This window comes from Nematolebias whitei, chromosome 7 (assembly GCF_014905685.2).
Source record: "Nematolebias whitei isolate Nwh7 chromosome 7, NemWhi1, whole genome shotgun sequence".
NCBI lineage: Eukaryota > Metazoa > Chordata > Actinopteri > Cyprinodontiformes > Rivulidae > Nematolebias > Nematolebias whitei.
Genome location: NC_056504.1, coordinates 52,908,892 through 52,936,204, shown reverse-complemented (window position 1 = coordinate 52,936,204; position 27,313 = coordinate 52,908,892). Strand labels below are relative to the sequence as shown.

At 41.3% G+C, this 27,313-nt stretch overlaps 1 protein-coding gene across 1 annotated transcript; it reads right to left on the bottom strand.

Moving 5' to 3' along the window:
• Positions 1–1,962: 1,962 nt before the first annotated feature.
• On the bottom strand, positions 1,963–26,964 carry LOC119412730 (complement C1q subcomponent subunit C-like). The gene is made up of 6 exons (XM_037679766.1): positions 26,857–26,964; positions 26,435–26,497; positions 16,624–16,777; positions 9,291–9,431; positions 2,208–2,334; positions 1,963–2,097 (listed from the first exon to the last, which is right to left on the bottom strand). Exons 1-6 carry the CDS (start codon positions 26,960–26,962, stop codon positions 1,963–1,965), a joined length of 726 nt encoding a protein of 241 aa, XP_037535694.1. The 5' UTR covers positions 26,963–26,964.
• Positions 26,965–27,313: the final 349 nt, after the last annotated feature.

The following is a 27,313-nucleotide window of genomic DNA, read 5'->3' as shown; positions in this document are numbered from 1 at the left end:
CGGAGGCCTCCACCCCTGTTTAATGATGGACAATTTCTTTTCACAAAGACGGTCTCCTTTACTCCTCTCTCAAACCATCGTTCCTCTCTGTCCAAGATGTGAACATCTTCATCCCTGAAAGAGTGACCGCTGGCCTGGAGATGAGTGTAGACCTCAGAGTCCTGGCCTGATGATGTTGATCTTCTGTGCTGGGCAATCCTTTTGGCCAGTAGCTGTTTAGTTTCCCCGATGTAAGACTGATCACAGCCCTCCTGACACTAAACAGCATAAACAATATTATGTGTATGTGTATTATGTGATCAACATCATCAGGCCAGGATTCTGCTGTCTACACTCATCTCCAGGCCAGCGGTCACTCTTTCAGGGATGAAGATATTCACATCCTGGACAGAGAGGAACGATGGTTTGAGCAAGGAGTAAAGAAGGCCATCTTTGTGAAAAGAAATTGTCCATCATTAAACAGGGGTGGAGGCCTCCGGGTTCAACTGTCCCCCTCTTACAATGCTGTGATTGCTAGTATCACTCAATGCCCTGTGAATAGTAAACAGTCATCAGTGTGCTATAGATCCATTGTTATGCTGATGGGCCTTCTTGATCAAGAGATACACTGGCTTGTGCTCCCTAGTGACTGGCTGAACCTATCAAAATAGTTTACCTAAAAATTATAAGAACCAAAGGTTCAGTTAATATAATAACAAGATACTAATTAAAAGCTAAAAGAAGCAAAACCTAGCTAAAATCCAATTTGTTTTCATTAATTCAACCTTTATTTAAACAGGTTAGTTCCACTGAACCAGAGACCTGGAAAGAAATAAGAGTCTGGTGAAAAAGCACAGAATTAGCTAAAGACTTAAAACAGCAAAAGTCTAACTAAAAACTGAAGTGGCAAAATGTTAGTCAAGTCAGATTGATTTATATAGCACATTTAGAAACTGTTACCAAAGAACAGTTTGACATGACTGCCGATGAGGAAGAGAGCCGGCTCCAGAGGAGGGGGCGTGCCAAAGACACCATCTTAGCACCAACATAACTGGTTTGTTCCACTTTGGAGTAAGCTGTTTGGGGGAAGAATCAGTTTTGTGTTGTGTGTTTCCTTGACTGATGAAGCCTTCCAGATGGAAGGTGAAACGTTTCAGAACAAAAAAGAAACTGTCCAGATGACCTGACTGAAAATTGTTGGATTGTTCACCTGGATTATTGAGCATGGACTTTTTTTTGGTTTTGGTTACCAAAAAACATTAGATAAAAGCTAAACATTGCATGATTCTAGCTAGAAACTAAAAGCATCTAAATGATAGCTAAAAGGTCAAAGTAGCAAAAAGCTAGCAAAAAGCAGAACGTTTAAAAAAATAAAAGCAGCGCAACTTTAGTTAAGAAAGAAAAGCATCAAGAGGCTGACTAAAAGCTAAGAGAAGCAAAAACACTAGCTAGAAATCAAATGTAGCAAAAATCAAAGCTAAAGATTAGGAAAAAACAAGTCATAAAAGACTAACAAAAGGTTAGAGCAGCAAGACTAGCTAAAAGCTGAAAATAGCAGCACTGTTACTTCTTTAAGCTACTTTTCTGCTACTTTTAGCTTTTTGCTTGGTAAAAGTTGCAAATTTCTGACTAGTGGAAAAATGTATCAAGATTCTCCTGAATGAGCCAAACACATGGCTCAAGCTCAAAGGCTGCAGAAATGTAACAGATAGGACAATAAACCTCATACACATTTGGTTGTTTCTCACTGACTTTATTTGGCTCACAAGTTTAAATACAGTGAATTGGATATTACGTAACAGATGAAATAAAAAGTCTGACTTTAGCTTAAGGAGTGATGGGTCAAATGGAGTGAATTCAGTAAAAAGAAGGTGAGTTTGATCAATTGTATATCTGGTTTACCACAGTGATGAAAAGTTAACGAAAAAAGAAACAGTTCTGATTTTACGACATGAAACTGTTTTATGTTTGATTTCCTGTAGTTCAGTAAGGATGAAGCAGAAAACCAGAAAAAATGCTGTAACCGGTGTATCTCCCTGTCATGCCCCGGTAGTCTTTAGTCTCCAGCCAAACCTCCTGACCTCTTGACACATAGACCGCCAGGCCACCGGAAGTCACCTGGAATCAGTTATAGAGTCAAAACTTCCATCAAACGTGGTTCAGCCTTAACGTCAAACACCTTAAAACAACTTAAACCAACAAGCTCCAGTGTTGTGTCATGACCATACATGTCTCTTGATGCGGCGATGATCACAAAACGAGGTCAGCAGCTTGTTGTCAAGCTTCAGCAGCACACAGAGCTTATCTTCTAGCGAAGCATGAAACACAAAGTAGTACATTCCTGGGACTCGACACCTGTAACACAACACACTGGCTTAAAAACAACCAGACAATTTGTACTTCCTGTGAAAATGCTGTGGGAATGCTTATGGCTGGATTAATTTTGTTGAAGAAACTGAAACCAGCTTGAAAAGGTTTCATCTCTAAACTATTCCATTTGAGCAGCTGACACTGGCAGAAAACGGGAAAATTTAATAAGAAAGTTGTAGAAAAATGCTGAAATGTGTAGAAAAAGCTGAGTAGAGCACAAAAAGCTCAAATTTGCCAAATTAAGTTGCTTAAAATGACCTAAAGAAAATAAGCTTGTCTCTTCCTTCTTCCTGCTCTGCAGAAAGTCTACGTAAATATGTGCTTGTTTGTGCAAAGTGTTTTTTCAATATTAGGGGTTTTTCTCAGCCAAGAAAAAAGTCTGATAGGAATTTTTTCCACCTCCAATTCCTACATGTGTCCAGTTAACCACTGTTTTTTGTCTGTCCAAACAGGTCTCACTTGTAAATGAGTCTTCGAGGCTCAATGTGATTTATCTGTTTAAATAAAGGTTGAATAAATGAATGAATGAATGAAGCTGAAATTAGCAGAAAGAGGCTGAAAGAAGCATAAAAAGTTCAAATGATTAGAAAGAAGCACAAAAGTGTTTGTAATTATGTCTTGTTTAGTCAGTGTATATAAACCCTGGTCTGTGCCTCTGTCATTGTCAGTCCATTGTATGGTATCCTATTGTGTCCATCGTGTATTGCATCATCTAACTTGTAAGTGTTTGCTGCCACATTTGTTATTTATTTTTGTTATTAAAGTATTCATTTTTTTTACATCATGGCCTGAGCATCCTGCCTGCACCAGTGGGTTTGTTCATGCTAAGCTCAGTCTGAAAACTGTGACATGAACAACTGGGAGATAAAGGTAGAGGCCAGACTGAGATGGTTTGGACATGTCCAGAGGAGGGACAGTGGTTTGAACATGTCTAGAGGAGGGACAGTGGGTATATTTGGGTATATATTTGGGTATATGTCTGATAATAATGTTGTTACTGCTCTCAGGGATTCAGCCCAACCCTGGACCTCCCACTAATTACAGCACACCAAATGACTTTAAGAACGTGTCTGGGCTTCATTTTCTGCATGTAAATGCTCGTAGCCTTCTGAGAAAACTGGATGCTTTGAAAATTCTGGTCAGTTCTTCTGGGGCAGATGTTATCTTTATTTCTGAATCCTGGCTCAACAAATCTGTACTCAATAATGACGTGGCAATCAATGGATTTAACATCTACCGCTGTGATCGTCAAAAAATGGGAGGGTGGAGTCATTATTTACATTAGAGATTCTCTGGTTTCTAGTCTTGTGTCTTCTAAAACAATTCCAAACCAGTTTGAAGCCTTATCTGTAAACATCACCTTGAATGGAGGTCAGATCTTAATTGTAGTCTGCTGCTACCGCCCCCCCCCCTCAGCATCACCTGAGGCATTGACTGCCATGATGGAATTTCTTGGTAATTTAAAATTCAAAGAAGTCCTTTTGGCTGGAGACCTCAACATTGATTGGTGTAAGTCGACCCCCCCTCTGTGATAAATTCAAGGAATGTTGCTTGTCTCTTAATCTTACCCAACTGATCAACTCTCCCACTAGATTAAATAAAAACCATCCTGAAAAATCCTCCATCTTAGACCTGTTTCTAACTAATATGCCTCACAAATTCCCTTGTACAGGTGTATTCGCTGATCTTTTGAGTGATCATTGTGTGACAGCTGCTTTGAGAGATATTAAACTTCCACCTTCTAAGCCTAGATTAATTCAAAAAAGGGATTTGAAACGTTTTTGTGAACAGTCATTCTTCTGGGATCTGTCTCACTTTGACTGGCATTGTATTCTGTTAACTGATGACGTGAACTCCGCTTGGAACTATTTTCATAATAGTTTCATTTATTTTCTGAACATACATGCTCCTTTTCGTCAGTTCAGAATAAAGGGACGAGACAGCCCCTGGTTTACTCCAGAGCTAGCTGATCTCCTGCACAGGAGAGACCATCTTTGGGCCACAGCGAGAAAATCTGACTCAGACACTGATTGGTTGAGTTTTGACAGATGAGGAATAAATGCACAACTGCTGTCAAAGCAGCAAAACGCAACTATTTCTTATCTCAGACCTTCAAAAATCTAAATGACCCTAACAGATTCTGGAAAACTATCAAATCTCTCTCAGGCACCCCCCAATCATCTGACCTCCCATCACAACTTCTCGTTAACTCTGTTCCTGTGTCAAATAAGCACGAGATCCTGAACTGTTTCAACAAACATTTTGTTGCTTCTGGTTCTTTATTTGATACAGTTACTAATGAAAGATCAGCCACTTCCCCTAATAACCAAACTTCTACAAATCAAATCCCTCCTACAAGTCAATCCTCAGTTAATCACAGCTTCTCTTTTTCTCCATTCCCAGTCAGTGAGGTATATAAACTGTTAAAAGATCTTGACCCTAAAAAATCTGCAGGTCCTGATGAACTTCCACCTTATTTTTTAAGGCTGGCTGCTCATATCATCACAGTCCCTGTGACCCACATCTTCAATCTCTCCATAAGACAAAACTCCATCCCAGACACTTGGAAAACAGCCTTTGTTCTTCCTTTGCTGAAGGGAGGAGACCCCACCTCACTGAACAACTATCAACCAATCTCTAAACTCTGCATTTTAGCCAAGGTTCTAGAAAAACTGATAAACTCTCAAATCAAAAATTACCTGGACTCATTTAACATCTTACCTCCACATCAATCTGGTTTCAGGAAACAACACAGCACAACCACTGCTTCACTGAAGGTTCTTAATGATGTTGTTGAAGCACTGGATGCTAAGGATTATTGTGTTGCACTTTTCTTAGACCTGTCTAAAGCTTTTGACACTGTGGATCATAACATCTTGTGTCATAAACTCTCAGAAATCGGTTTCTCAGATCACATCATTGGTTGGTTCTCTAACTATCTTTCAGACCGGAGGCAATGTCTTCAACATAATGGTACTTCCTCCAGTTATTTAACAGTCAACAATGGTGTACCACAAGGCTCAGTCTTAGGACCCACCCTCTTTACAATCTACACACATAATGTAGGTAAAAACATCCCTAATGCATCCATACATTTCTATGCTGACGACACAGTTGTTTATTGTCGAGCTAAAACTGTTGCTAAGGCTTTCCAGCTTTTGAAATCTGCATTCAACATCATCCAGACTGATTTGTTTCACCTCAAACTTGTCCTAAATGCCGACAAAACCAAAGGGATGCATTTTTCAAATAGGAAGTTGGTCCCAGCAGTTCTTCCTCCGATTTTATCCTCAAATGGTGTCCCCATTGAGTTTGTTGATTCCTATAAATATTTGGGTATCTTGGTCAACTCGCATCTCTCTTTTAAGCTCCATGTGGAAAACTTGATAAGGAAACTGAAAGTTAAACTGGGTTTCTTTTTCAGAAACAGATCCTGTCTAACCCTGAATGCTAGAAAACGCCTTGTATCTGTGACTTTCCTTCCCTAAACTGATTATGGTGACATTTTTTACATGAACGCTCCTACAAGAACCCTGCAGATGTTGGATGCTGTCTATCATGGTGCACTAAGATTCATAACTGGCTGTGATTATCGTACCCACCACTGCACCCTGTATTCACGGGTTAACTGGACATCATTAACTTCACGCAGACTCTCTCACTGGTATATTTTTATCTTTAAATCACTTCTTGGTCTGTTGCCTTCATACATCTCCTCCTACATGTCTCTGCGTGAGTGCAGCTACGGAGTGCGCTCTCAGGACATTATTACCTGCAGTGTTCCCTCAATGAGGACTGAACTAGGCAAAAGGGCCTTCTCCTATTCCGCTCCTGTTTCCTGGAATATCTTACAAAAAGATTTGAAGCTCTTGACCTTGACCTCTCTAAGTGGCTTTAAGAATCTGTTGGACACCTGGCAGTGTCCAATGCTGACATGTTCCTGTTTTTAGTTTTCTACATTTGTCTTGGAATCTAGCTGTTTTTTGTTTTGTTACCTTTTCCTTTTAGCCATCCTATTTGTTAAAAAAAAAAAAACCTGCAGTATGACTTTTTATAACTGTTTATTGTTGTTGCTGTTGTCCACTGTTGTCATCTTTCTTTGTTGAAATCAGGTCTCTCTTGTAAATGAGTCCTCGAGGCTCAATGGGATTTTCCTGTCTAAATAAAGGTTGATTGATATTGGTAGAAAGATGTTAGAAATGCAGCTGCCAGGAAAAAGACAACAAGGAAGGCCAAAAAGAAGAAATACTGTATGGATGCAGTTAGAGAGGACTTGAATGTAGTTGGAGTGAGGACAGAGGATGCAGAGGACAGAGTGAGATGGAAGACAATGACTCGCTGTGGAGGCCCCTGAAGAGGAAAAGGCATAAATAAGAAAAGGCAGGGAAAAAAAGCTAAAATTGTGTGTGTGTGTGTGGGGGGGGGGGGGGGTTAAAAAGTATAAAAAGTACCTGAAATATTTGAAAGGCTGAAGTTAATTTTATTAGAAAGAAGCACAAAAGGTGGAAATTGGGGGCAAAAATTACATAAAAAGCTAAAGTAGCTAAAATAATACCTGAAATTTTTTGTAAAAAACTGAAAGGAGCAGAAAAATATTAAATTAGCAAGAAAAAGCTGAACAAAGAACAAGCAAAAAACAAACCAAAAAAAACAATATTAAAAAAGGCAGAAAGAAGCTGAAAGGAGCAGAAAGAAACTGAAATTACCTTGGAAATTAGCTTATAATTTAGAATCATCCTCTAATTAATCCAGGAAATTAGGAAGCTGAAGTCAGCACAAAGAAGCTGGAAAAAAACTGAAAAGAAGCTGAAAGGAGCAGTAAAAGGTTTTGCAGAATAAAAATGAATCTCTGTAGTGGGAATGCTTTATAACAATTCACACTATACTTGACCAAATGTGGATTCTTTGTGTCAACTCTGATGGCATTAAGCCAAATAAAGTTCTTTGATTTTAGACATGTTCAATACATTGACAGGAAGTTGTTTACTTCCTCCACGTCTCCGCTAACACATCCAATTCAATTTAATTCAGTTTATTTAGATAGCACCAAATCACAACAAAGTTGTCTCGGGGCACTTTTCAGGAACAATCACATACAGGTCCTTCTAAAAAAAATTTGCATATTGTGATAAAGGTCATTATTTTCCATAATGTAATGATAAAAATGAAACTTTCATATATTTCAGATTCATTGCACACCAACTGAAATATTTCAGGTCTTTAATTGTTTTAATACTGATGATTATAGCATACAGCTCATGAGAACCCCAAATGCCTGTCCCAAAAAATTAGCATATTTCATCCCACCAATGAAAGACAAGTGTTTTTAATACAAAAACCGCCAACCTTCAAATAATCATGTTCAGTTATGCACTCAATACTTGGTCGGGAATCCTTTTGCATGAATGACTGCTTCAATGCGGCGTGGCATGGAGGCAATCAGCCTGTGGCACTGCTGAGGTGTTATGGAGGCCCAGGATGCTTCGATAGCGGCCTTAAGCTCATCCAGAGTGTTGGGTCTTGTGTCTCTCAACTTTCTCTTCACAATATCCCACAGGTTCTCTATGGGGTTCAGGTCAGGAGAGTTGGCAGGCCAATTGAGCACAGTAATACCATGGTCAGTAAACCATTTACCAGTGGTTTTGGCACTGTGAGCAGGTGCCAGGTCGTGCTGAAAAATGAAATCTTCATCTCCATAAAGCTTTTCAGCAGATGGAAGCATGAAGTGCTCCAAAATCTCCTGATAGCTAGCTGCATTGACCCTGCCCTTGATAAAACACAGTGGACCAACACCAGCAGTTGACATGACACCCCAGACCATCACTGACTGTGGGCGCTTCACACTGGATTTCTGGCATTTTGGCATTTCCTTCTCCCCAGTCTTCCTCCAGACTCTGGCACCTTGATTTCCGAATGACATGCAAAATTTGCTTTCATCCGAAAAAAGTACTTTGGACCACTGAGCAACAGTCCAGTGCTGCTTCTCTGTAGCCCAGGTCAGGCGCTTCTGCCACTGTTTCTGGTTCAAAAGTGGCTTGACCTGGGGAATGCGGCACCTGTAGCCCATTTCCTGCACACGCCTGTGCACAGTGGCTCTGGATGTTTCTACTCCAGACTCAGTCCACTGCTTCCGCAGGTCCCCCAAGGTCTGGAATCGGCCCTTCTCCACAATCCTCCTCAGGGTCCGGTCACCTCTTCTCGTTGTGCAGCGTTTTCTGCCACACTTTTCCCTTCTCACAGACTTCCCACTGAGGTGCCTTGATACAGCACTCTGGGAACAGCCTATTCGTTCAGCAATTTCTTTCTGTGTCTTACCCTCTTGCTTGAGGGTGTCAATGATGGCCTTCTGGACAGCAGTCAGGTCAGCAGTCTTACCCATGATTGCGGTTTGGAGTAATGAACAAGGCTGGGAGTTTTTAAAAGCTTCAGGAATCTTTTGCAGGTGTTTAGAGTTAAGTCGTTTATTCAGATGGTTAGGTTAGGTGCTTGTTTAGAGAACCTTTTCATGATATGCTAATTTTTTGGGACAGGCATTTTGGGTTTTCATGAGCTGTATGCCATAATCATCAGTATTAAAACAATTAAAGACCTGAAATATTTCAGTTGGTGTGCAATGAATCTGAAATATATGAAAGTTTCATTTTTATCATTACGTTATGGAAAATAATGACCTTTATCACAATATGCTAATTTTTTGAGAAGGACCTGTACATAGAAAAGCCAATGAGTAAAGTTTTCTATCTAAGGAAGCCAGCAGACAAGTTGAAACTTGGCTTTTTTGCAGTCTCCCATCCATTAACTTCCATTAATTTATAATCAAAAGCTAAATATTCTTGATATTTTACCCTTGTTCTCAAGTAATAACATGAGCTAAATATGTCTAAAGTGTCAAGAACTCAGTGATGTCATCACCTTCCAGTAGAAATAGGTGTTGTCCTCACCTGAAGCGCCCCGTGTTGGTGTTGTAGTCGTTGTTGATGTTTGTTATGACCTGTTTGAACACGATCAGGCTGGCTTTATCTGGGAACTCTGTGGTTCCTCGGGCCACGCTGAATGCCGCCTGCTGCTGAAGTCCAACAGTCCTGCAGCCAAACAGAGAAAAGAGACAAAAGTTCTGGTTCTGAGGCTGCCACCTGTTTAAAGAGCTACAATTTATTCACTTTATTGTGTCATCTGAACATTTTTTTTTCTTCTTTCGGCTGCTCCCTTTTTTAGGGGTTGCCACAGCAAACTAAGTCACACAAAGACTTGGCAGTTATTTTTACGCCAGATGCCCTTCCTGACACAACTACAGACTACCGAGCTACCACAGCCCTCTGTGTGGAGCAGAGAGCTGACATCTAGGACACCCAGAGGAGCAGATGGTGGGGGTTAAGGGCCTTGCTCAAGGGCCCAGAGTGGGATGAATGAGGGCAAGTGCAGGCGTGGGTGCGCCACCTACCCCACCCACCCCACCCACATTTTTTATGTTGTCGGTACCGGGGCTTGAACCAGCGATCTTCCGATCACAGGCCCACCTTCTCTAACCTCTGTCCCACCACTCCCCACCTGAACATTTATCATTAAGCTATTTAATTGTTTCATTTATTTCATTTGTACTAATCTGCTCACACAGTCTCATGTTCATACTGCTGTTGTGCAGTATATTGTTTTTTGTACAATAATTGCTGAGCGTATCTTAGTTTATCATATTTCTTAGTTAATATCAGAGTTTATTACTGTTTTTCTTTTACATTTTATACTTTGTTGGATGTAAATGAGACCCTAAACCAGCCACAAGGGAGAACAAGCCAGTGTATCCCTTGTGCCGGTCCCAAGCCCAGGTAAATGGTGAGTTGTGTCAGGAACGGCATCCTATATAAAACACTTTTGCCAAAACCATAATGCAAGTTCATCAAAAGAAGCCATACTGGCTCGTTCAGGCCCAGGTTAACAATGACCACCACCGGTGGTCATTGACCGGTGGTCATTGTCAACAGCACCGGTGTCAACCGGTGCTGTTGACAAACTGGGTGACGGCGGAAATTGTGCTACTGTTAGTCTAAGAACAAAGGGAGGGGAATGTGTCAGGAGACCAAGGGAGAAGAGGAAAGTCAAGAATGTAGGACTGAGAGTTGCAACACTAAATGTGGGGACAATGACAGGCAAAGGTAGAGAGCTGGCTGACATGATGCAGAGAAGGAAGGTAGATATTTTATGTGTCCAAGAGACCAAGTGGAAAGGCAGCAAGGCTTGCAGCATTGGAGCTCAGTTCAGACTGTTTTACCATACTGTGGATAGAAAGACAGAAATGCAGTAGGGGTGGTCCTGAAGATGGAATTAGCAAAGACAGTAGTAGAGGTGACAATAGTATGAGATAGGGTGATGTGCCAGAAGGTAGAAGTAGAAGGTCTGACGCTAAACATTGTCAGCGGTTATGCTCAACTGGTTGTATGTGATGGAGAGGATTTCAATTCAATTCAATTCAGTTTATTTATATAGTGCCAAATCACAACAAAGTTGTCTCAGGGCAATTTACAGAAACATTCACATACATAAAAGCCAATTAGTAAAGTTCTCTATCTAAGGAATCCAGCAGACAAGTTGAATCTTGGCTTCGTTGCAGTCTCCCATCCTGAGCAAGTACAGTGGCAACAGTGGAAAGGAAAAACTCCCTTTTAAAAGGAAGAAACCTCCAGCAGAACCAGGCTCAGGACAAGCGGCCATCTGCTTTGACCGGCTGGTTGAGAGGACAGGAAGGAGAGACACATGAACACAGAATGGTAGGTCCAGGAGGTCCAGGTGTATCTGAAATACTAAAAAAATACCCATGTTAAGGATAGAAAAAATAATTACAAATACAAAACAGGTTGAGCAGAGTAAGTAAAGACAGTAGCAGAGTAAAAATTGAGGTCAATTTGTCCTCCAGCAGTCTAAGCCTATAGCAGCATAACTAAGGGACAGCTCAGGAACCCAAGCTGACCCTAACTATAGGATTTAGCAAAAAGGAAAGTCTTAAGCCTAGTTTTAAAACTGGATAATGTGTCAGCCTCACGGACAGAGATTGGAAGTTAGTTCCACAAGATAGGAGCCTGATAACTGAAAGATCTGCCTCCCATTCTGTTTTTGTAAATTCTAGGAACCACAAATAAATCTGCAGTCTGAGAGCAAAGTGCTCTGTTAGGAAAATATGGAACAATAAGATCTGTAATATAAGATGGAGCCAGGTTGTTGAGAGCTTTGTAGGTTAGAAGTAAGATTTTGAATTCTATTCTGGATTTGACAGGGAGCCAATGGAGAGAAGCTAAAACTGGAGAAACAAGATCTCTCCTACCAACTCCGGTTAAGACTCTGGCAGCAGCATTTTGGATCAACTGAAGACGTTTTAAAGATGAATTTGGACATCCAGATAATAAACCATTGCAATAGTCCAGTCTAGACATGACAAATGCATGGACCAGTTTTTCTGCATTATTTTTAGATAAGATGTTTCTAATTTTAGCAATAATACACAGATGGAAGAAGGCAGTTCTAGTAACGTTTTTAATGTGGGGGATAAAAGGCATGTCCTGATCAAAAATAACACCAAGATTTTTAACATTAGAGCTGGAGGACAGATTAATGTCATCTAAGGAGGGAGAAAGACTGAAAAATTAATTCCTAAGGTGCTCAGGTCCAAAAACCAAAACCTCAGTCTTGTCTGTGTTCAACAGGAGAAAATTAAGGGTCATCCAGGTTTTAATGTCTTTAAGACATGCTTGTAGTCTAAGTAGCTGATTGGATTCATTGGGTTTAATGGACAAATATAATTGTGTGTCATCAGCATAACAATGAAAATTTATCCCATGCTGTTTAATAATTTTACCTAATGGAAGCATATAGGTAAAGTTATTAAATAACATGGGATAAATTTTCATTGTTATGCTGATGACACACAATTATAGAGGAGAAATATTCATTTTGAAAAGATCTAGACAAAGTGATATAGAGTATTCCCAGGGAGGCAAGAGCTGTGATCTGATCAGACCTGAATGGACATGAAGGAAACAGAGGAGATGAGGAAGTAATGGGTAGGTTTGGTGTCAATGAAAGAAACTAGGAAGGACAGATGGTAGTGGTGGATTTTTTTTCCCTTCTATTCTCCGGTGGAACCAGACGTGTCTCCCCCCCCCCCCCCGCCCGCCCGCCCGCTTCCCTGCTGTGCTCTTTTGTCCTGTGAACCCTTAAAAAGCCTCTTTTTTTCTGCATACCTCTTAATTGGAAGGATCAGCTGGTCTCTCAACAAAATCAATAAACTTCTCCCGACAGGAGTCGGGGTAAGGAGGACCCTCTTACCTGGATGGAAACAATTGGATTCATGGTGACAACTGGTTTTTGCTGTTTGAGTTGGTGAAATCTGGATTGTCTACAAATTTGTGTGGATGTGTTGAAGCTCGACAGTGCTCAGACTGAATGGGGGAAGCTGCGACAGGGAGTTGGAGCAGCTGTTATCAGGACTGTGATCTTCCTGGCAGCACTCATGAATGGTGGGAATAATCTGGAGAAGCTGTGAGCTCAACTTTTGGAGTAAAGGATCAATTCAGCTGTTATGGAGTTTCCATCAGAAGAATATATATCAGCAAGATTTTAAAAGGCAGAAACAACAATTCACGAGTTCTGCCTGACCCAAACTGTGGCCTTGATGCCGGACTTATCTCAACTCCTCCTGGAATGTTTTGAAAACAACAAAAATGCTTTGACTGTTTCCTCACCCCTCCCTTCCCCAATGCTGTGGACATGTAACAGAACCTCAACTGAGCTGAAGATGAACATCACCTCTTATCTGGACAATGGCTGAGGGGGGGCCCTGGACTATGTTATGACTTTCCCTTAAAAATTCAATGTCTTCACCAGCCTTTATGTTCATGTATAACGTCTGTTTATGTTGCTTTGCGGTGGTAAGTTTTTTTGATGCCTCAAATCGTGACCTGTCAAGGACACGGTGTGAGACATCTTTTTTTATACCGTCTCTCCTCATGTTTTCTTTCCTTTTCTCATCTAAGCAAAATATTATTCTGAATAAGAATAAGAGGCCGCGCTAATTATTTATAACTGCAGCTTGGTGGACTCCGCCCATCTTCGGACGACTGTACGTACATATTCACGTTGTATCTTGGTGAAATGCCAATAAAGTTTATTCTGATTCTGATTCTGGGAATGAAAATAGCTGTAGTCAACACCTGTTTCCAAAAGAGGGAAGAACATAAAGTGACCTATAAGAGTGGAGGAAGGAGTATGCAGGTTAACTACATTCTGTGTAGAAGAGGAAACCTGAGGGAGATTGGAGACTGTAAGGTTGTGGCAGGGGAGAGTGTGGGCAGACAGCATCGGACGGTTGTGTGTAGAATGACTGTTGTTGTGAAGAAGAGAAAAAGAGTCAAATCAGAGAAGGAGACCAAATGGTGGAAGCTGAGAAAATAAGTATGTTGTAAAAAAAAATCAGGGAGGAGCTGTTAAAGGGTCTGGGTGGTAAGAAAACTAACATAATTAAATGTGTATCAAAATGCCTGTTTGATGTTTGAAATTCATTCATACAAAAGGATTCCTGACCAAGTATTGAGTGCATAACTGAACATGATTATTTGAAGGTTGGCGTTTTTTGTATTAAAAACACTTGTCTTTCATTGGTGGGATGAAATATGCTAATTTTTTGGGACAGGCATTTTGGGTTTTCATGAGCTGTATGCCATAATCATCAGTATTAAAACAAATAAAGACCTGAAATATTTCAGTTGGTGTGCAATGAATCTGAAATTTATGAAAGTTTCTTTTTTTATCATTACATTATGGAAAATAGTGACCTTTATCACAATATGGTAATTTTTTGAGAAGGACCTGTAAAATATTGCTAAACATCTGGCTGGTATTTTAGCTCCTCTTGTTTGAAACACACCTCAGCACATAAAGAACTCCATTGATTTTGATAACAAAGTTCAACACTTGAAACTAACCCCAGGAGAAACCCTTGTATCGTATGATGTGACTTCTCTTTTCACATTCATACCCATCTCTGAAGCAGTAGAAACCGTCAGAAAACAACTTCTACAAGACAAGGACTTAATCAACAGGACCAACTTCACCCGAGACCAGATCTGCACCCTGTTGGATCTCTGCCTCTCCACCACTTATTTTAAGTTCAATGACAGTTTTTACAGACAGAAGCACGGCTGTGCCATGGGATCTCCAGTGTCACCCATTGTTGCCAATCTCTACATGGAGGAAGTGGAACAGAGAGCCCTAAACTCCTTTGAGGGAACAACGCCAAGCCATTGGTTCCGATATGTGGATGACACCTGAGTCAAAATCCAAGCTAAGGAAATAAAAGCGTTCACCAGACACATTAACTCTGTCGATAACAACATCAAGTTTACCAGAGAGGATGCAAACGACAACAAACTGCCTTTTTTGGACTGTTTGGTTCAGATGGAAAGAGAGGACAGCCTCAACATTGAAGTTTACAGAAAACCAACCCACACAGACCAGTATCTTCTGTTTGACTCCCACCATCCACTGGAAAACGAACTTTCTGTCATCAGAACTTTACAGCATCGGGCCGAACGCGTCCCCACAAAGACAGAAGGGAAGGAAAAGGAACAGAAACACATTCAAGAAGCTCTCCAAACATGTGGATATCCTAACTGGGCTTTTGTCAAATCAGCGAGGAAATCTACAAAACACCCTAATAAATAGAAAAAGGAGAACAACAGACGTAAAACCATTGTCATCCCTTATGTTGCTGGAGTATCAGAGAAATTCAGAAGGATTTTCAACAAACACAAGATCCCAGTACATTTCAAACCCAGCAGGACTCTGAGACAGAGGCTGGTCCACCCTAAGGACAAAACACCCATACACAAACAGAGTGGTGTAGCGTATGCAGTCCAGTGCAGCGAGGACTGTCCAGACCTCTACATTGGAGAAACTAAACAGCCTCTTCACAGACGCATGGCTCAACACAGGAGAGCCAGCTCCTCTGGACAAAATTCAGCAGTTCACCTCCACCTCACAGATAAGGGATACTCTTTTGAGGACCAAAATGTGCACATTTTGGACCGAGAACACAGATGGTTTGAGAGGGGGGTGAAGGAAGCAATTTGTGTAAAAAGAGAAAAGCAGTCTCTTAACAGAGGAGGAGGCCTCAGATTTTCACTTTCAAAAACATATAATGCAACTTTAAAACAGATTCCCAGCCAGTTTTCACAGCTGATGGGAACAGAGGGGCCTTGTCTGTGAATTAGATGAACAATGACCTACTGTTAAGGTGTTTAGGTGTGAACTGCCAATCTACATATGTGTGTGTGTCTGGTCTCACTCAGCCTTATAACCTGAATCCCTTACTCACTGCTCTTTGAATTGAGAAAGCTCCTCGGATGAGGAGCGAAACGTCTTCTGTTACAAATAAAGTCCAGTTGTTTTTGTATTGAACGCTTTTTTTATGCACTTGAAAGAAGAGGAATGCAAGTAAGCCATAGTAAGACAGAGTACATGTGTGTTAATGAGAGGGAGGCCAGTGGAAAAGTGAGGCTACAAGGAACAGAAGTCACAGTGGTGCAGGACTTCAAGTGCTTAGTGTCCACTGTCCAGGGAAATGGGGAGTGTGGTAAAGAGGTGAAAAAGAGAGTCCAGACAAGATGGAGTGTATGGAGATAAGTTTCAGGAGTGATTTGTGACAAAAGTGTGTCAGCAAATGTCCATAGAAAAGTTTAAAAAACAATGGTGTGACCAGCTATGTTGAATGGTCTGGAGACAGAGATATGGACAAAAGACAGGTGAAAGAACTGGAAGCGTCAGAATGAAGATGCTGAGGTTCTCCTTAGGAGTGACAAAGATTAGGAATGAGATCATCAGAGGTACAGCACAGGTTGAACAACTCAGGTCTCAACTTCAGGTCTCTCTTGTAAATGAGTCCTCGAGGCTCAATGGGATTTACCTGTCTAAATAAAGGTTGAAAGAAAAAAACTGGGAGATAAATTAATTTGCGATGCCTCATTTAAGATAATAACTTGATAAATGTTTAATCTATTTATGCTTGAAAGCTACAGATTGGTCAAATTTAGAGTAATTATTTTTGGTTAGTTTTGGCCTCTTCTAAATAATTGGCCTTTTGGTTAATTCTGATGCATTAACAACAATTTAATATTTATTAATGAACATCATTCTTTTCAGATAAATAAACTAAAATCCCCCATGACAACAAATTATAGAACAAACTCTAACATCCTCCTCTGTGTTTCTGTTGGGATGTTTGCATCATACCCAGGCTCTCCTGGATCTCCTGGAAGGCCTATGTTCCCCAGGCTGCCAGGTTTCCCGCGTTCTCCTGATTGACCCAGTTTACCTTGGTGGCCCCTTGGCCCTGGGTCACCCCTTTGACCCTTCTGAGGTCCGAGGCTGCTGCTCCACTGTGCTCCTGAAAACAAGAACAAGGATCTGCAGGGTTACATTGCACCGGATTTGTTTAAATATTAATTTACTCCAAAAATAAACTCGGTGTCTTTTACCAGAATTTTATATTCATATTACAAATCAGAGGGCAGAAAAATGTGTCTTAAATATTTTAAGAATTTTTAGGAAGCTCCCGTCTGATCTCACACAAGTTTGGTTTTACGTGGACTAATCCTGTTAAATTACTGTTGTAGAAAAAAAAACTTTTATGTATTTATTTGTATAAAAGCTGATTCAGTTAAAGTAACTGTTCAGTTTGTTTTTATCATTAAAAGTTTTAATTTTAAATACATTTTTGCAATCTTACCACTTCTGCATACTTGGATTTATTTAGCTGTTTGTGTATGAAACCCTTCAAATGAGCCACTAGGGAGCACAAGCCAGTGTATCTCTTGTGCTGGTCCCAAGCCTGGGTAAATGGTGAGGGTTGTGTCAAGAAGGGCAACTGACGTAAAACACTTTTTTGCCATAACTTTAACATGAGTTCATCAAAGCAAAACTATACCAGATGGGTCGAGGCCCGGATTAACGATGACCACCACCAGTGCTGTTGACAAACAGGGTGACGGTGGAAATTGTGCTACTGTTTGTTAGTCAAATACCATGAAGAGAGAAACATATAAGGAGACAGAGGGAGAAGAAGAAAGTCAAGAATGTAAGACTGAGGGTTGCAACTCAGTGTGGGGAAAATGACAGGGAAAAGTAGAGTGCTGGCTGACATGATGCAGAGAAGGAAGGTATATGTTTATGTATCCAAGAAACAAAGTGGAAGTGCTGCAAGGCTTGCAGCATTGGAGCAGTGTTTAAACTGTTGTACCATGGAGTGGATTAGGGGTTGAACGAGTATATAATTTTTAAACTCGACATTAACATAATAAAACCCGAGTAGAACTCGAGTATTTGATGACGTCATAGATCTCAAGATACAAAAATAAATAAATAAATAAAACTGCAATAAAAGGTAATTATTTACAAAATAAAGACCAACAAAACATTGGGAGCGTATATTATGCTCCTACCATTTATCATACTGCAAATAAGTCACAGAAAAAACTAAACTATTAGTTATTATTATTAAACTGCAAACGTGAAAAAACATGCAGCACGTCAAAAACGAAACTTAAAACTGTGGATGGGCGGTGGATTGGACCCGGTGTTACACATACTCTGTGACCTGCCACAGTGCAACACCGCCCCCTACGGTCATACGGTGGTCACATAATATGACGTCACTACGGTTACTCGACATTAAATTTTTAACCTCGATAGAGGTCCTAGCAATTGATGTGTAGATTACTCGAGTACTCTGTTAATGCCCTAGTGTGGATAGAAAGAGAAATGGAGTAGGGGTGGTCTTAAAGTCAAGGAAAGAAACCAGGATGTACACATGGTGGTGGATTTTGCGAAGAGAATGGAAATGGCTGTAGTCATCACTTATTTCCAAAAAAAGGAGGAACATAGAGTGACCTATAAGAGTGGAGGAATGAGTATGCAGGTAGACTACATTCTGTGTAGAAGAAGAAACCTGAGGGCCATTGGGACCAGTAAGGTTGTGGCAGGGGAGGGTGTGGCCAGACAGCACTGAATGGTTTTGTGTAGAATGGCATTGTGAAAAAGAGCAAAAGAGGAAAATCAGAGAAGTAGACCATATAGTGGAAGCTGAAGAAAGAGGAATATTGTGAGAAATTCAGAGAGGAGCTGCTAAAGGTGCTGGGTGGTAAGAAAGAGCTTACAGATGACTGGGCTTCTTCGTCTTTTTCTTTCGGCTTTTCCGTTTTCAGGGGTCACCAGAGTGAGTCATGCTCCTCCATCTTACTCTATCAGAATCCAATCCTCAGACAGATGAACCTGCTGTCCTCACTCCAACTACCTCCATGTCCTCTCTAACTGCATCCATGTATCTCCTCTTTGGCCTTTCTCGTTGTCTTTTTTCTGGAAGCTGCATTGCTAACATCCTCCTACGAATATGCCCACTGTCCCTCCTCTGGACATGTCCAAACTATTTCAGTCTGGCCTCTCCCAGTTTAAATTTATCTCCCAGTAGTTCAACCTGTGCTGTACTTCTGATGATTTCATTTGTAATCTTACCATACCATACCAATTTATTTATAAAGCACTTTAAACAGTGACAAAGCACACCAAAGTGCTGTACAGGGACAAGCAGAGCAAGCACATAGCAACAGATTACATAACAGGACACCAAAAACGTAGAAACCGACAAAAACAATAATGGATAACAACAACAACCGCAACATGACCAACACAGTGTGATGCACACAGACTCAGCACAGATCACACAGTGCAGAAAGCCAGGGAATAGAAGTGTGTTTTTAAGCAAGATTTAAAAACTGTGAGGGAGGGGGCCTGTCTAACGAGCAGAGGTAACTCATTCCAAAGTCTTGGGCCTGCTACAGAGAAGGCCCTGTCACCTCTGCGCTTGAGACGGGTTCCTGGGACTGTGAGGAGCAACTGGTCTGCTGATCTGAGAGAACGTGGTGGGACATACAGCTGGAGCAGATCAGTAAGATAGGAGGGGGCAGAGCTGTTTAGTGATTTATAGACATACAAGAGTATTTTGAATTTGATTTGAAGGTGAACCGGAAGCCAGTGTAGGGAGGCCAAAACAGGTGTAATGTGCTCCCTTTTGCTTGTGCTGGTCAAAAACCGGGCTGCTGCATTTTGGACCAGTTGGAGTCTAGCTATGGAGGTCTGACTGATACCAAAAAGGAGTGAGTTGCAATAGTCGAGCCTGGATGTAATGAATGCATGAATTACTGTCTCCAGGTTATTTTTGGACAATATGGGCTTCAGCTTAGACAGTCGCCTCAGCTGGAAAAAGCAGGATTTAACAATCATATTTACATGATTGTTGAGTTTCAGAGAAGGGTCAAGTATCACTCCTAGATTAGTGACTCTTTGTTTCACTAACGGTGACAGAACGGATAGGTCGATGCAGTGGTTGGTGATTGTGTCATTGGGAGGAAACAGCATAACTTCAGATTTCTTCTCGTTGAAACTCAAGAAATTTAAAGCCATCCAATCTCTGATGTCAGCCAGGCAGTCCAGTAACGGTTGAATAGAGCGAGTACCGTTGAGTCTGAGGGGGAAGTAGATTTGGCAGTCGTCTGTGTAGAAATGAAAAGGTATGTTATGTTTCCTGAAAATAGCACCTAGTGGCAGCAGGTATAAAGAAAATAAAAGAGGACCAAGGATGGAACCTTGCGGTACCCCCCATTTAAGCGCTGCCGAGGCTGAACTAAAATCTTTGATGGAGACACAAAAGGACCTGTCAGCGAGATAAGATCTAAACCATTCGAGGGCTGACCCAGTGATGGCCACCCACTGCTCTAACCTCGCAATGAGGATCTCGTGGTCGATTGTATCAAAGCAGATGTGAGGTCCAGTAAGAGAAGGAGCACAGAATCACCAGCGTCTGTGAATAGGAGAATGTTGTTAAAAACCTTGAGTAGAGCAGTTTCAGTGCTGTGGAGAGGTTTAAAGCCAGACTGGAATAGCTCTAAGATGGCATTATCCTCTAGAAAGCATTTCAGCTGGGACTCACTATCTTATCCATCCTTGTCCCTCCTAAGGAGAAGTTCAACATCTTCAGTTTCGCCGCTTCCAGTTCTTTCTCCTGTCTTTTTGTCAATGCCACTGTCTCCATACCATACAACATAGCTGGTCTCACACCTGTCTTGTAAACTTTTCCGTTGACCTTATCATGATCTGCATCTGAGTGTTGAACCCACATGCAGGAAGACACTGAGAGACTCCAGTAAAAATATCCTGATGCATGCTCAATAATCCAGGTAGAAAAATCCAAAAAAGTTCAATCTGGTCCTCTGGACATTCAAAAAAAACAAAAAACAAAACAAAGCAAAAAAAGCTAGATACGTTTTGTCTTTCATCCAAAAGGCTTCCTCAGTCTGACGTGCTGTATTCAGCTCAGTCTCTTAAATAGCACCTTCTCAGAGTGGATCAACCAGTTTGCTGCTGACGACCAAAACCAGCTGCTCACATGGTCAAGAAGGACCATCAGCCTAACAATGGATCATTAGCACACTGATGGCTGTTTACTATTCACAGAGGTTGAGTGATAATAGCAAAACCAGCATTGTAAGAGGGGGACAGTTGATTAGGGAGGACTCCACCCCTGTTTAATGATGGACGATTTCTTTTCACAAAGATGGCCTCCTTTACTCCTCTCTCAAACCATCGTTCCTCTCTGTCCAGGATGTCAAGTCAAGTCACATTTATTTATATAGCACATTTAAAACAGTAACTGTTATCAAAGTGCTTAACAACATATCCTGATGCATGATCAATAATCCAGGTAGAAAAATCTAAAAAAGTTCAATCTGGTCCTCTGGACATTCAAAAAAAACAAAACAAAACAAAAAAAATCCTGATGCATGCTCAATAATCCAGGTAGAAAAATCCAAAAAAAGTTCAATCTGGTCCTCTGGACATTCAAAAAAAAACAAAAAAAACAAAACAAAGCAAAGCAAAATAACATCCTGAAGCATGCTCAATAATCCAGGTAGAAAAATCCAAAAAAGTTCAATCTGGTCCTCTGGACATTCAAAAAAAAACAAAAAACAAAGCAAAAAAAATGTAGAAACGTTTCGTCTCTCATCCGAAAGACTTCCTCTGTCTGAGGAGGTATTTATCCACAGAGTTGATGTGGTTGAATGCACGTAAAGAGTGCTTGATGTCACATCACTCTAACCCTAACCCTCTTTCTAAATCCACAAAGACACAATGGAGTTCTTTTTGACCTTCTTTGTATTTCTCCATCAGCATCCTCAAAGCAAATATGGTATCTGTGGTGCTCTTTCTTGGCATGAAGCCATACTGCTTCTCACAAATAGTGATCTCTCATCTTAGTCTAGCTTCCACAACTCTCTCCCAGATCTCCCAGATTGTGTGACTCATCAACTTAATTCCCCTGTAGTTACTACAACTCTGTACATCACCCTTGTTCTTAAAAATGGGCACCAGCACACTTCTTCTCCATTCCTCACGTATTTTTTCACCCACAAATATGCCATTTGAGTCAAAAACCTCACTGCCATCTCTTCAAGACATTTACAAACCTCCACTTGTATGTCATCAGGTCCTACTGCCTTCCTCTTCTTCCCTTTTTTCAGAGCTTTTTGGACTTTACCCCCACTAATATTTCTCACATCCAGGTCCACAGTTTCTATTACCTCTACTCTTCTTTCTCTTTCATTCTCTTCATTCATCAGCTCTTCAAAGTACTTCTTCCATCTTCCTATCACACTCACCTCACTTGTTAGTGTAGGGTTTTTTCAACCTCTCTCCACCAGGTTCCTGAAGGCATGGGTGGCACTGGTGAGCAGCTGCAGCTGGAGACCATTTTCTCTAATTGGTGCCAGGACTACTTAAGGCTTCAGTTGAGCTCCAGTCATTGCTGGAGCATTGTTCTACCTGCCGGTATATATGCTTCCAGCCCAGTATAGTGTTTAGAAATGTAAATACTTACCTTGTTTCTGTCTGCATATTTTGAGAGTATTGATGTCCTGGATCTTGTCCCTGAACTTGAAGTATTGGAGAAACCCTTGGAGGAAAAACTCACCTGTGATTCTTGGTTCTCAGCTGCTCTCACACGTCTTCCACCACTTGCCGCTGCAGACTGCCTGGCCCTGTCACTCTTGGAGAAAAAGAACCCTCAGCCATACTCACCCAGCCATCTCAACTCCTTCTACTATAAGCACCTCAGATTTTTGGTCGATCACCTGTTGGATTAACATTACCTACCATAAAGTAAAACTCCTCCTCTGTTTCCACAGCCCCAGACCCTGCTTGTAAATAGTTCCACTTTTTCCAATGTAAATAAACATTTTTCAATTATATTTGAGTCTGGTTCTGTTTTCCTCTCAGTCCGTATTATCTGGGTAACCCTCATTATAACAGTTAGAACATTACAGTTCCTATTTTAAGCAATCTGCTGCACATCCTTTCCAGCCTGATCCATCTGTCTTGCCAATTGGAACAAATCCCTCTCCTTCTTTAGTGTCCAACCTTCCATATAACTCATCATACGCCTTCCGCTTTGACTTAGCTACCTCCCTCTTTCCTCTATGTCCTGTCTCAATATATTACTGAATAAACATTCTGTCATCATTTCAGGACTCTGGATTAGTCTCTGGTTGTCCTCGACACCCCCCGCATGTGCACAAATCTCTCCAGAGAGAACTTTATGAATTGAGTGATTTTATCTGAACTCTGCAGTGCCTATGTGTATCCTGATGCATGCTCAATAATCCAGGTAGAAAAATCTAAAAAAGTTAAATCTGGTCCTCTGGACATTCAAAAAATCAAAACAAAGCAAATCAACAAAAAAATGTAGAAACGTTTCGTCTCTCATCCGAGAGACTTCCTCAGTCTGAGGAGCTGTATTCAGCTCAGTCTCTTAAATAGCACCGTCTCAGAGTGGATCAACCAGTTTTGCTGCTGACAACCAAAACCAGCTGATCACATGCTCAAGAAGGACCATCAGCCTAACAATGGATCATTAGCACACTGATGGCTGTTTACTGTTCACAGAGGGCTGAGTGATACTAGCAATCACAGCATTGTAAGAGGGGGACAGTTGAACCCGGAGGCCTCCACCCCTGTTTAACGATGGACGATTTCTTTTCACAAAGATGGCCTCCTTTACTCCTCTCTTAAACCATCGTTCCTCTCTGTCCAGGATGTGAACATCTTCATCCCTGAAAGAGTGACCGCTGGCCTGGAGATGAGTGTAGACCGCAGAGTCCTGGCCTGATGATGTTGATCTTCTGTGCTGGGCCATCCTTTTGGCCAGTGGCTGTTTTGTTTCCCCGATATAAGACTGATCACAGCCCTCCTGACACTGAACAGCATACACAACATTGCTGTTTGTGCCGGGGGACTGGATCTTTGGGATGAACCAGTCTTTGCCGTAATGTATTTTGGGGTTTAAAAGCCACTGGGACGTTATGTTTAGAAAATAAACGTCTCAGTTTCTCTGATACTCCCTCAACATATGGAATGACCACTGGTCTGGGTCTGGGTTCCTCCTTTTCATCTGTTGGCTGACTGGAGTCCTGTTTGGGTTTCTTCTCTGCTTTAGAGCAATGTGGATATCCTAACTGGGCCTTCCTGAAAGGACAATCAATGTTAATATTTGGTACAGTAGCCTTTGTTTGCAATTACAGAAGTCAACCGTTTCCTATAGTTTTTCACCAGGTTTGCACACATTGCAGCAGGGATTTTGGCCCATTCCTCCACACAGATCTTTTCTAGATCAGCTAGGTTTCTGGGCTGTCACTGAGAAACAGTTATAGCTCCCTCAAAAGACTTTCTATAGGGTTTAAGTCTGGAGACTGGCTAGGCCACTCCAGAACCTTGATATGCTTTTTACGGAGCCACTCCTTGATAATCCTGGCTGTGTGCTTTGGGTCATTGTCATGTTGGAAGACCCAGCCATGACCCATCTTCAATGCTGTAACTGAGGGAAGGAGGTTGTTCCCCAAAATCTCGCAATAGATGGCCCTGGTCATCCTCTTCTTAATATAGGACCGTCGTCCTGTCCTATGTGCATAAAAACACACCCAAAGCATGATGCTTCCACCCCCATGCTTCACAGTAGGGATGGTATTTTTGGGATGGTACTCATCATTCTTTGTCCTCCAAACACAGCGAGTGGAATTAAAACCAATTAAAGCTGCAAGCAGCATTGGTGGTAATCAACAGTTAGTGATCAAAGTTTCAGTGTAATGTCTTACACAGGGTGAAGCTGGAAGAGTCATCCAATAATCAACAGTTTTTTCTCTGAGTAGGTGGGGCTTAAGTCATGTCATGAATCAACAATACCAATGTGTCTAGAAGTGCACACTGATTGAGCGAAATCCCTAGGAGGAGTTTGTTCAAATGTGGAGTCTGTAAACCACCAAAAAGGTGTGAAAATTGTGAAGGCATTCCAAAATGGCCACCTTCCTGTTCATCGTACAACGTTGGTGCCAGAGGGTTTTCCGTGCATCTTGGGGAATTGGACGTGTACCAAATTTCATGCTTCTATGACAAACTAAAGTTAATGTGGAGGGTATTTTTGTGATCTTGAGCCGTTTCTGTTGCGATTTTTGCAAAGTCCTTCAAATACATAATTTTTCACCAGTCCTGATGCGTTTGCGAAATTTGGTGGGTTTTGTGATATGTTAAGGCCTCCAAAACACCAATTCATTTGACGGAAAAATTGCTCGGGCCTAATGAACTGAGCGATTGCAATAGGCCTTCACAGCACTTTGCTGCTCAGGCCTAAAAAGTTCTATTTTGGTCTCAGCTGACCACATAACTTTCTCCCATGACTTCTCTGGATCATCCAAATGGTCATGGGCAAACTTAAAATGGGACTGGACGTGTGCTGATTTAAGCAGGGGACCTTTCCGTGCCATGCACGATTTTAAACTATGACATCTTAGTGTATTACCCACAGTAACCTTGGAAACAGTGGTGCCAGCTCTCTTCAGGTCACTGACCAGCTCCTCCCATGTAGTTCTGGGCTGATTTCTAACCTTTCTTAAGACCATTGATATGCCACGAGGTGAGATCTTGCATGGAGCCCCAGTCTGAGGGAGCTTGACAGTCATGTTTAGCTTCTTCCATTTTTTAATAAATGTTTCAACAGTTGATCTTTTTTCACCAAGCTGCTTGGCAACTGCCCCATAGCCCTTTCCAGCCTTGTGGAGGTCTAAAATTTTGTCTCTAGTGTCTTTGGACAGCTCTTTGATCTTAGCCGTATTAGTAGTTGGAATCTTACTGATTGTGTGGGGTGGACAGGTGTCTTTATGCAGCTAACGACCTCAAACAGGTGCTTCTAATTTAGAATAATAAGTGGAGTGGAGGTGGATTTTTTAGAGGTGGACTAACAGGTCTTTGAGGGCCAGAATTGTTGCTGATTGGCAGGTGTTCAAATACTTATTTGCAGCAGTAACACATAAATAAATTATTAAAAAATCATACATTGTGATTTCTGGATTTTTTTTTTTTTTTAAGATTATGTCTCTCACAGTGGACATGCACCTAAGATGAAAATTTCAGACCCCTCCATGATTTCTAAGTGGGAGAACTTGCAAAGTTGCAGGGTGTTCAAATACTTATTTTCCTCACTGTACATATATTTACTTTGTAAAGGTACAGTGTCTACTGATAAATCATGAGCCAGATAAAAGAGCTCATCTCTTTATCGGTTGGGTATTTTAATTATATTGACAGAAACACACAGCTTAGCAACATAAATGATTAGATTAACTTAAAAAGTAAAGAGTTTTCTCATGCAGAGGAGGTGGTTTGTTCAAGCTGCTTGTAAAGCTTTAGGTAGAAAAAGATAGGGTCCTGTTCTGAGCAGCTGCTGGCATGACTCTTTCAGAAGATTTGACTTCTGATTCTTCAAACAGATGTGCTGACTGGTGTCTGCTGCAGGTAAAATACTGACTGCGTACACATTTTCCACTATGTTTCAGCATTGAAATCACAGAAAATACAATGAACAAGTGTCATGTTAACCTTGTCAAGAAAAAAAAGCGGCGAGGTGAGGTTGCTCATAATGCAAGGTTTTCTGTGCGTTTTTGTGTACCTCGCTCTCCTGTGTCTCCTTTCACTCCATCACGTCCATCCCTGCCAGGAAGTCCAGGAATACCTGAGAACGGTAACACAAATAAACAAAACAAAAACAGGAATGTGCCTCAAATGTTACAGGAGTATGTTTTTTTTTTCATTTACCCTTTATTTATACAGGTAGTCTCATTGAGCCACAAGAACTCTTTTTCAAGAAAGACCTGTTTAGGGAGCAGATGGGGGTTAAGGGCCTTGCTCATGGGCCCAGAGTGGGGCGAATGAGAGTGGGGACAGGTGTGGGTGCTTCACCTACCCCACCCACATTTTTGATGTTGTGGGTACCGGGGCTTGAACCGGCGATCTTCCGATCACAGGCCCACCTTCTTTAACCTCTGTGCCACCACTCCTCTTATATACAGTATGCTCTTAAAACACACAAACCTGGGATTCCAGGCATCCCTGATGATGGACATGTCTCCATGGCAACCAGCAGCAGCACAGCCAATGAGAGCAAAAAGCCAATTATGATAAAATGCTGAAGGAGCATCATGGAGGACCTGATGAGGAAAAGAGATTGGAGGGGACAAATGTAAACTAGAAAAATGAGTAAAAGAAGGATGAAGAAGGGACAGGGGAGGTGAGAAGGGAAGAAAATAAAGAAAAAGAACAGATTGAGATGATGTAATAGAAAAAAGGAGGGAAAAGAGAAGAAAAGGAAGGAAAATCTGGAAGTTCAAAATGCCCACAAGGTATGAAAAATATGTTAGGAGCAACAAAAAAATAACCAAAAAGCAATTAGAAAACATGAGACAGGAAGGCAGATGCAGAAAACCAGAAAAAAATTAGAGAAACAAATACTGGGAATACCCCTCCACCACGGTAAGGTGGCAGCCCCCGC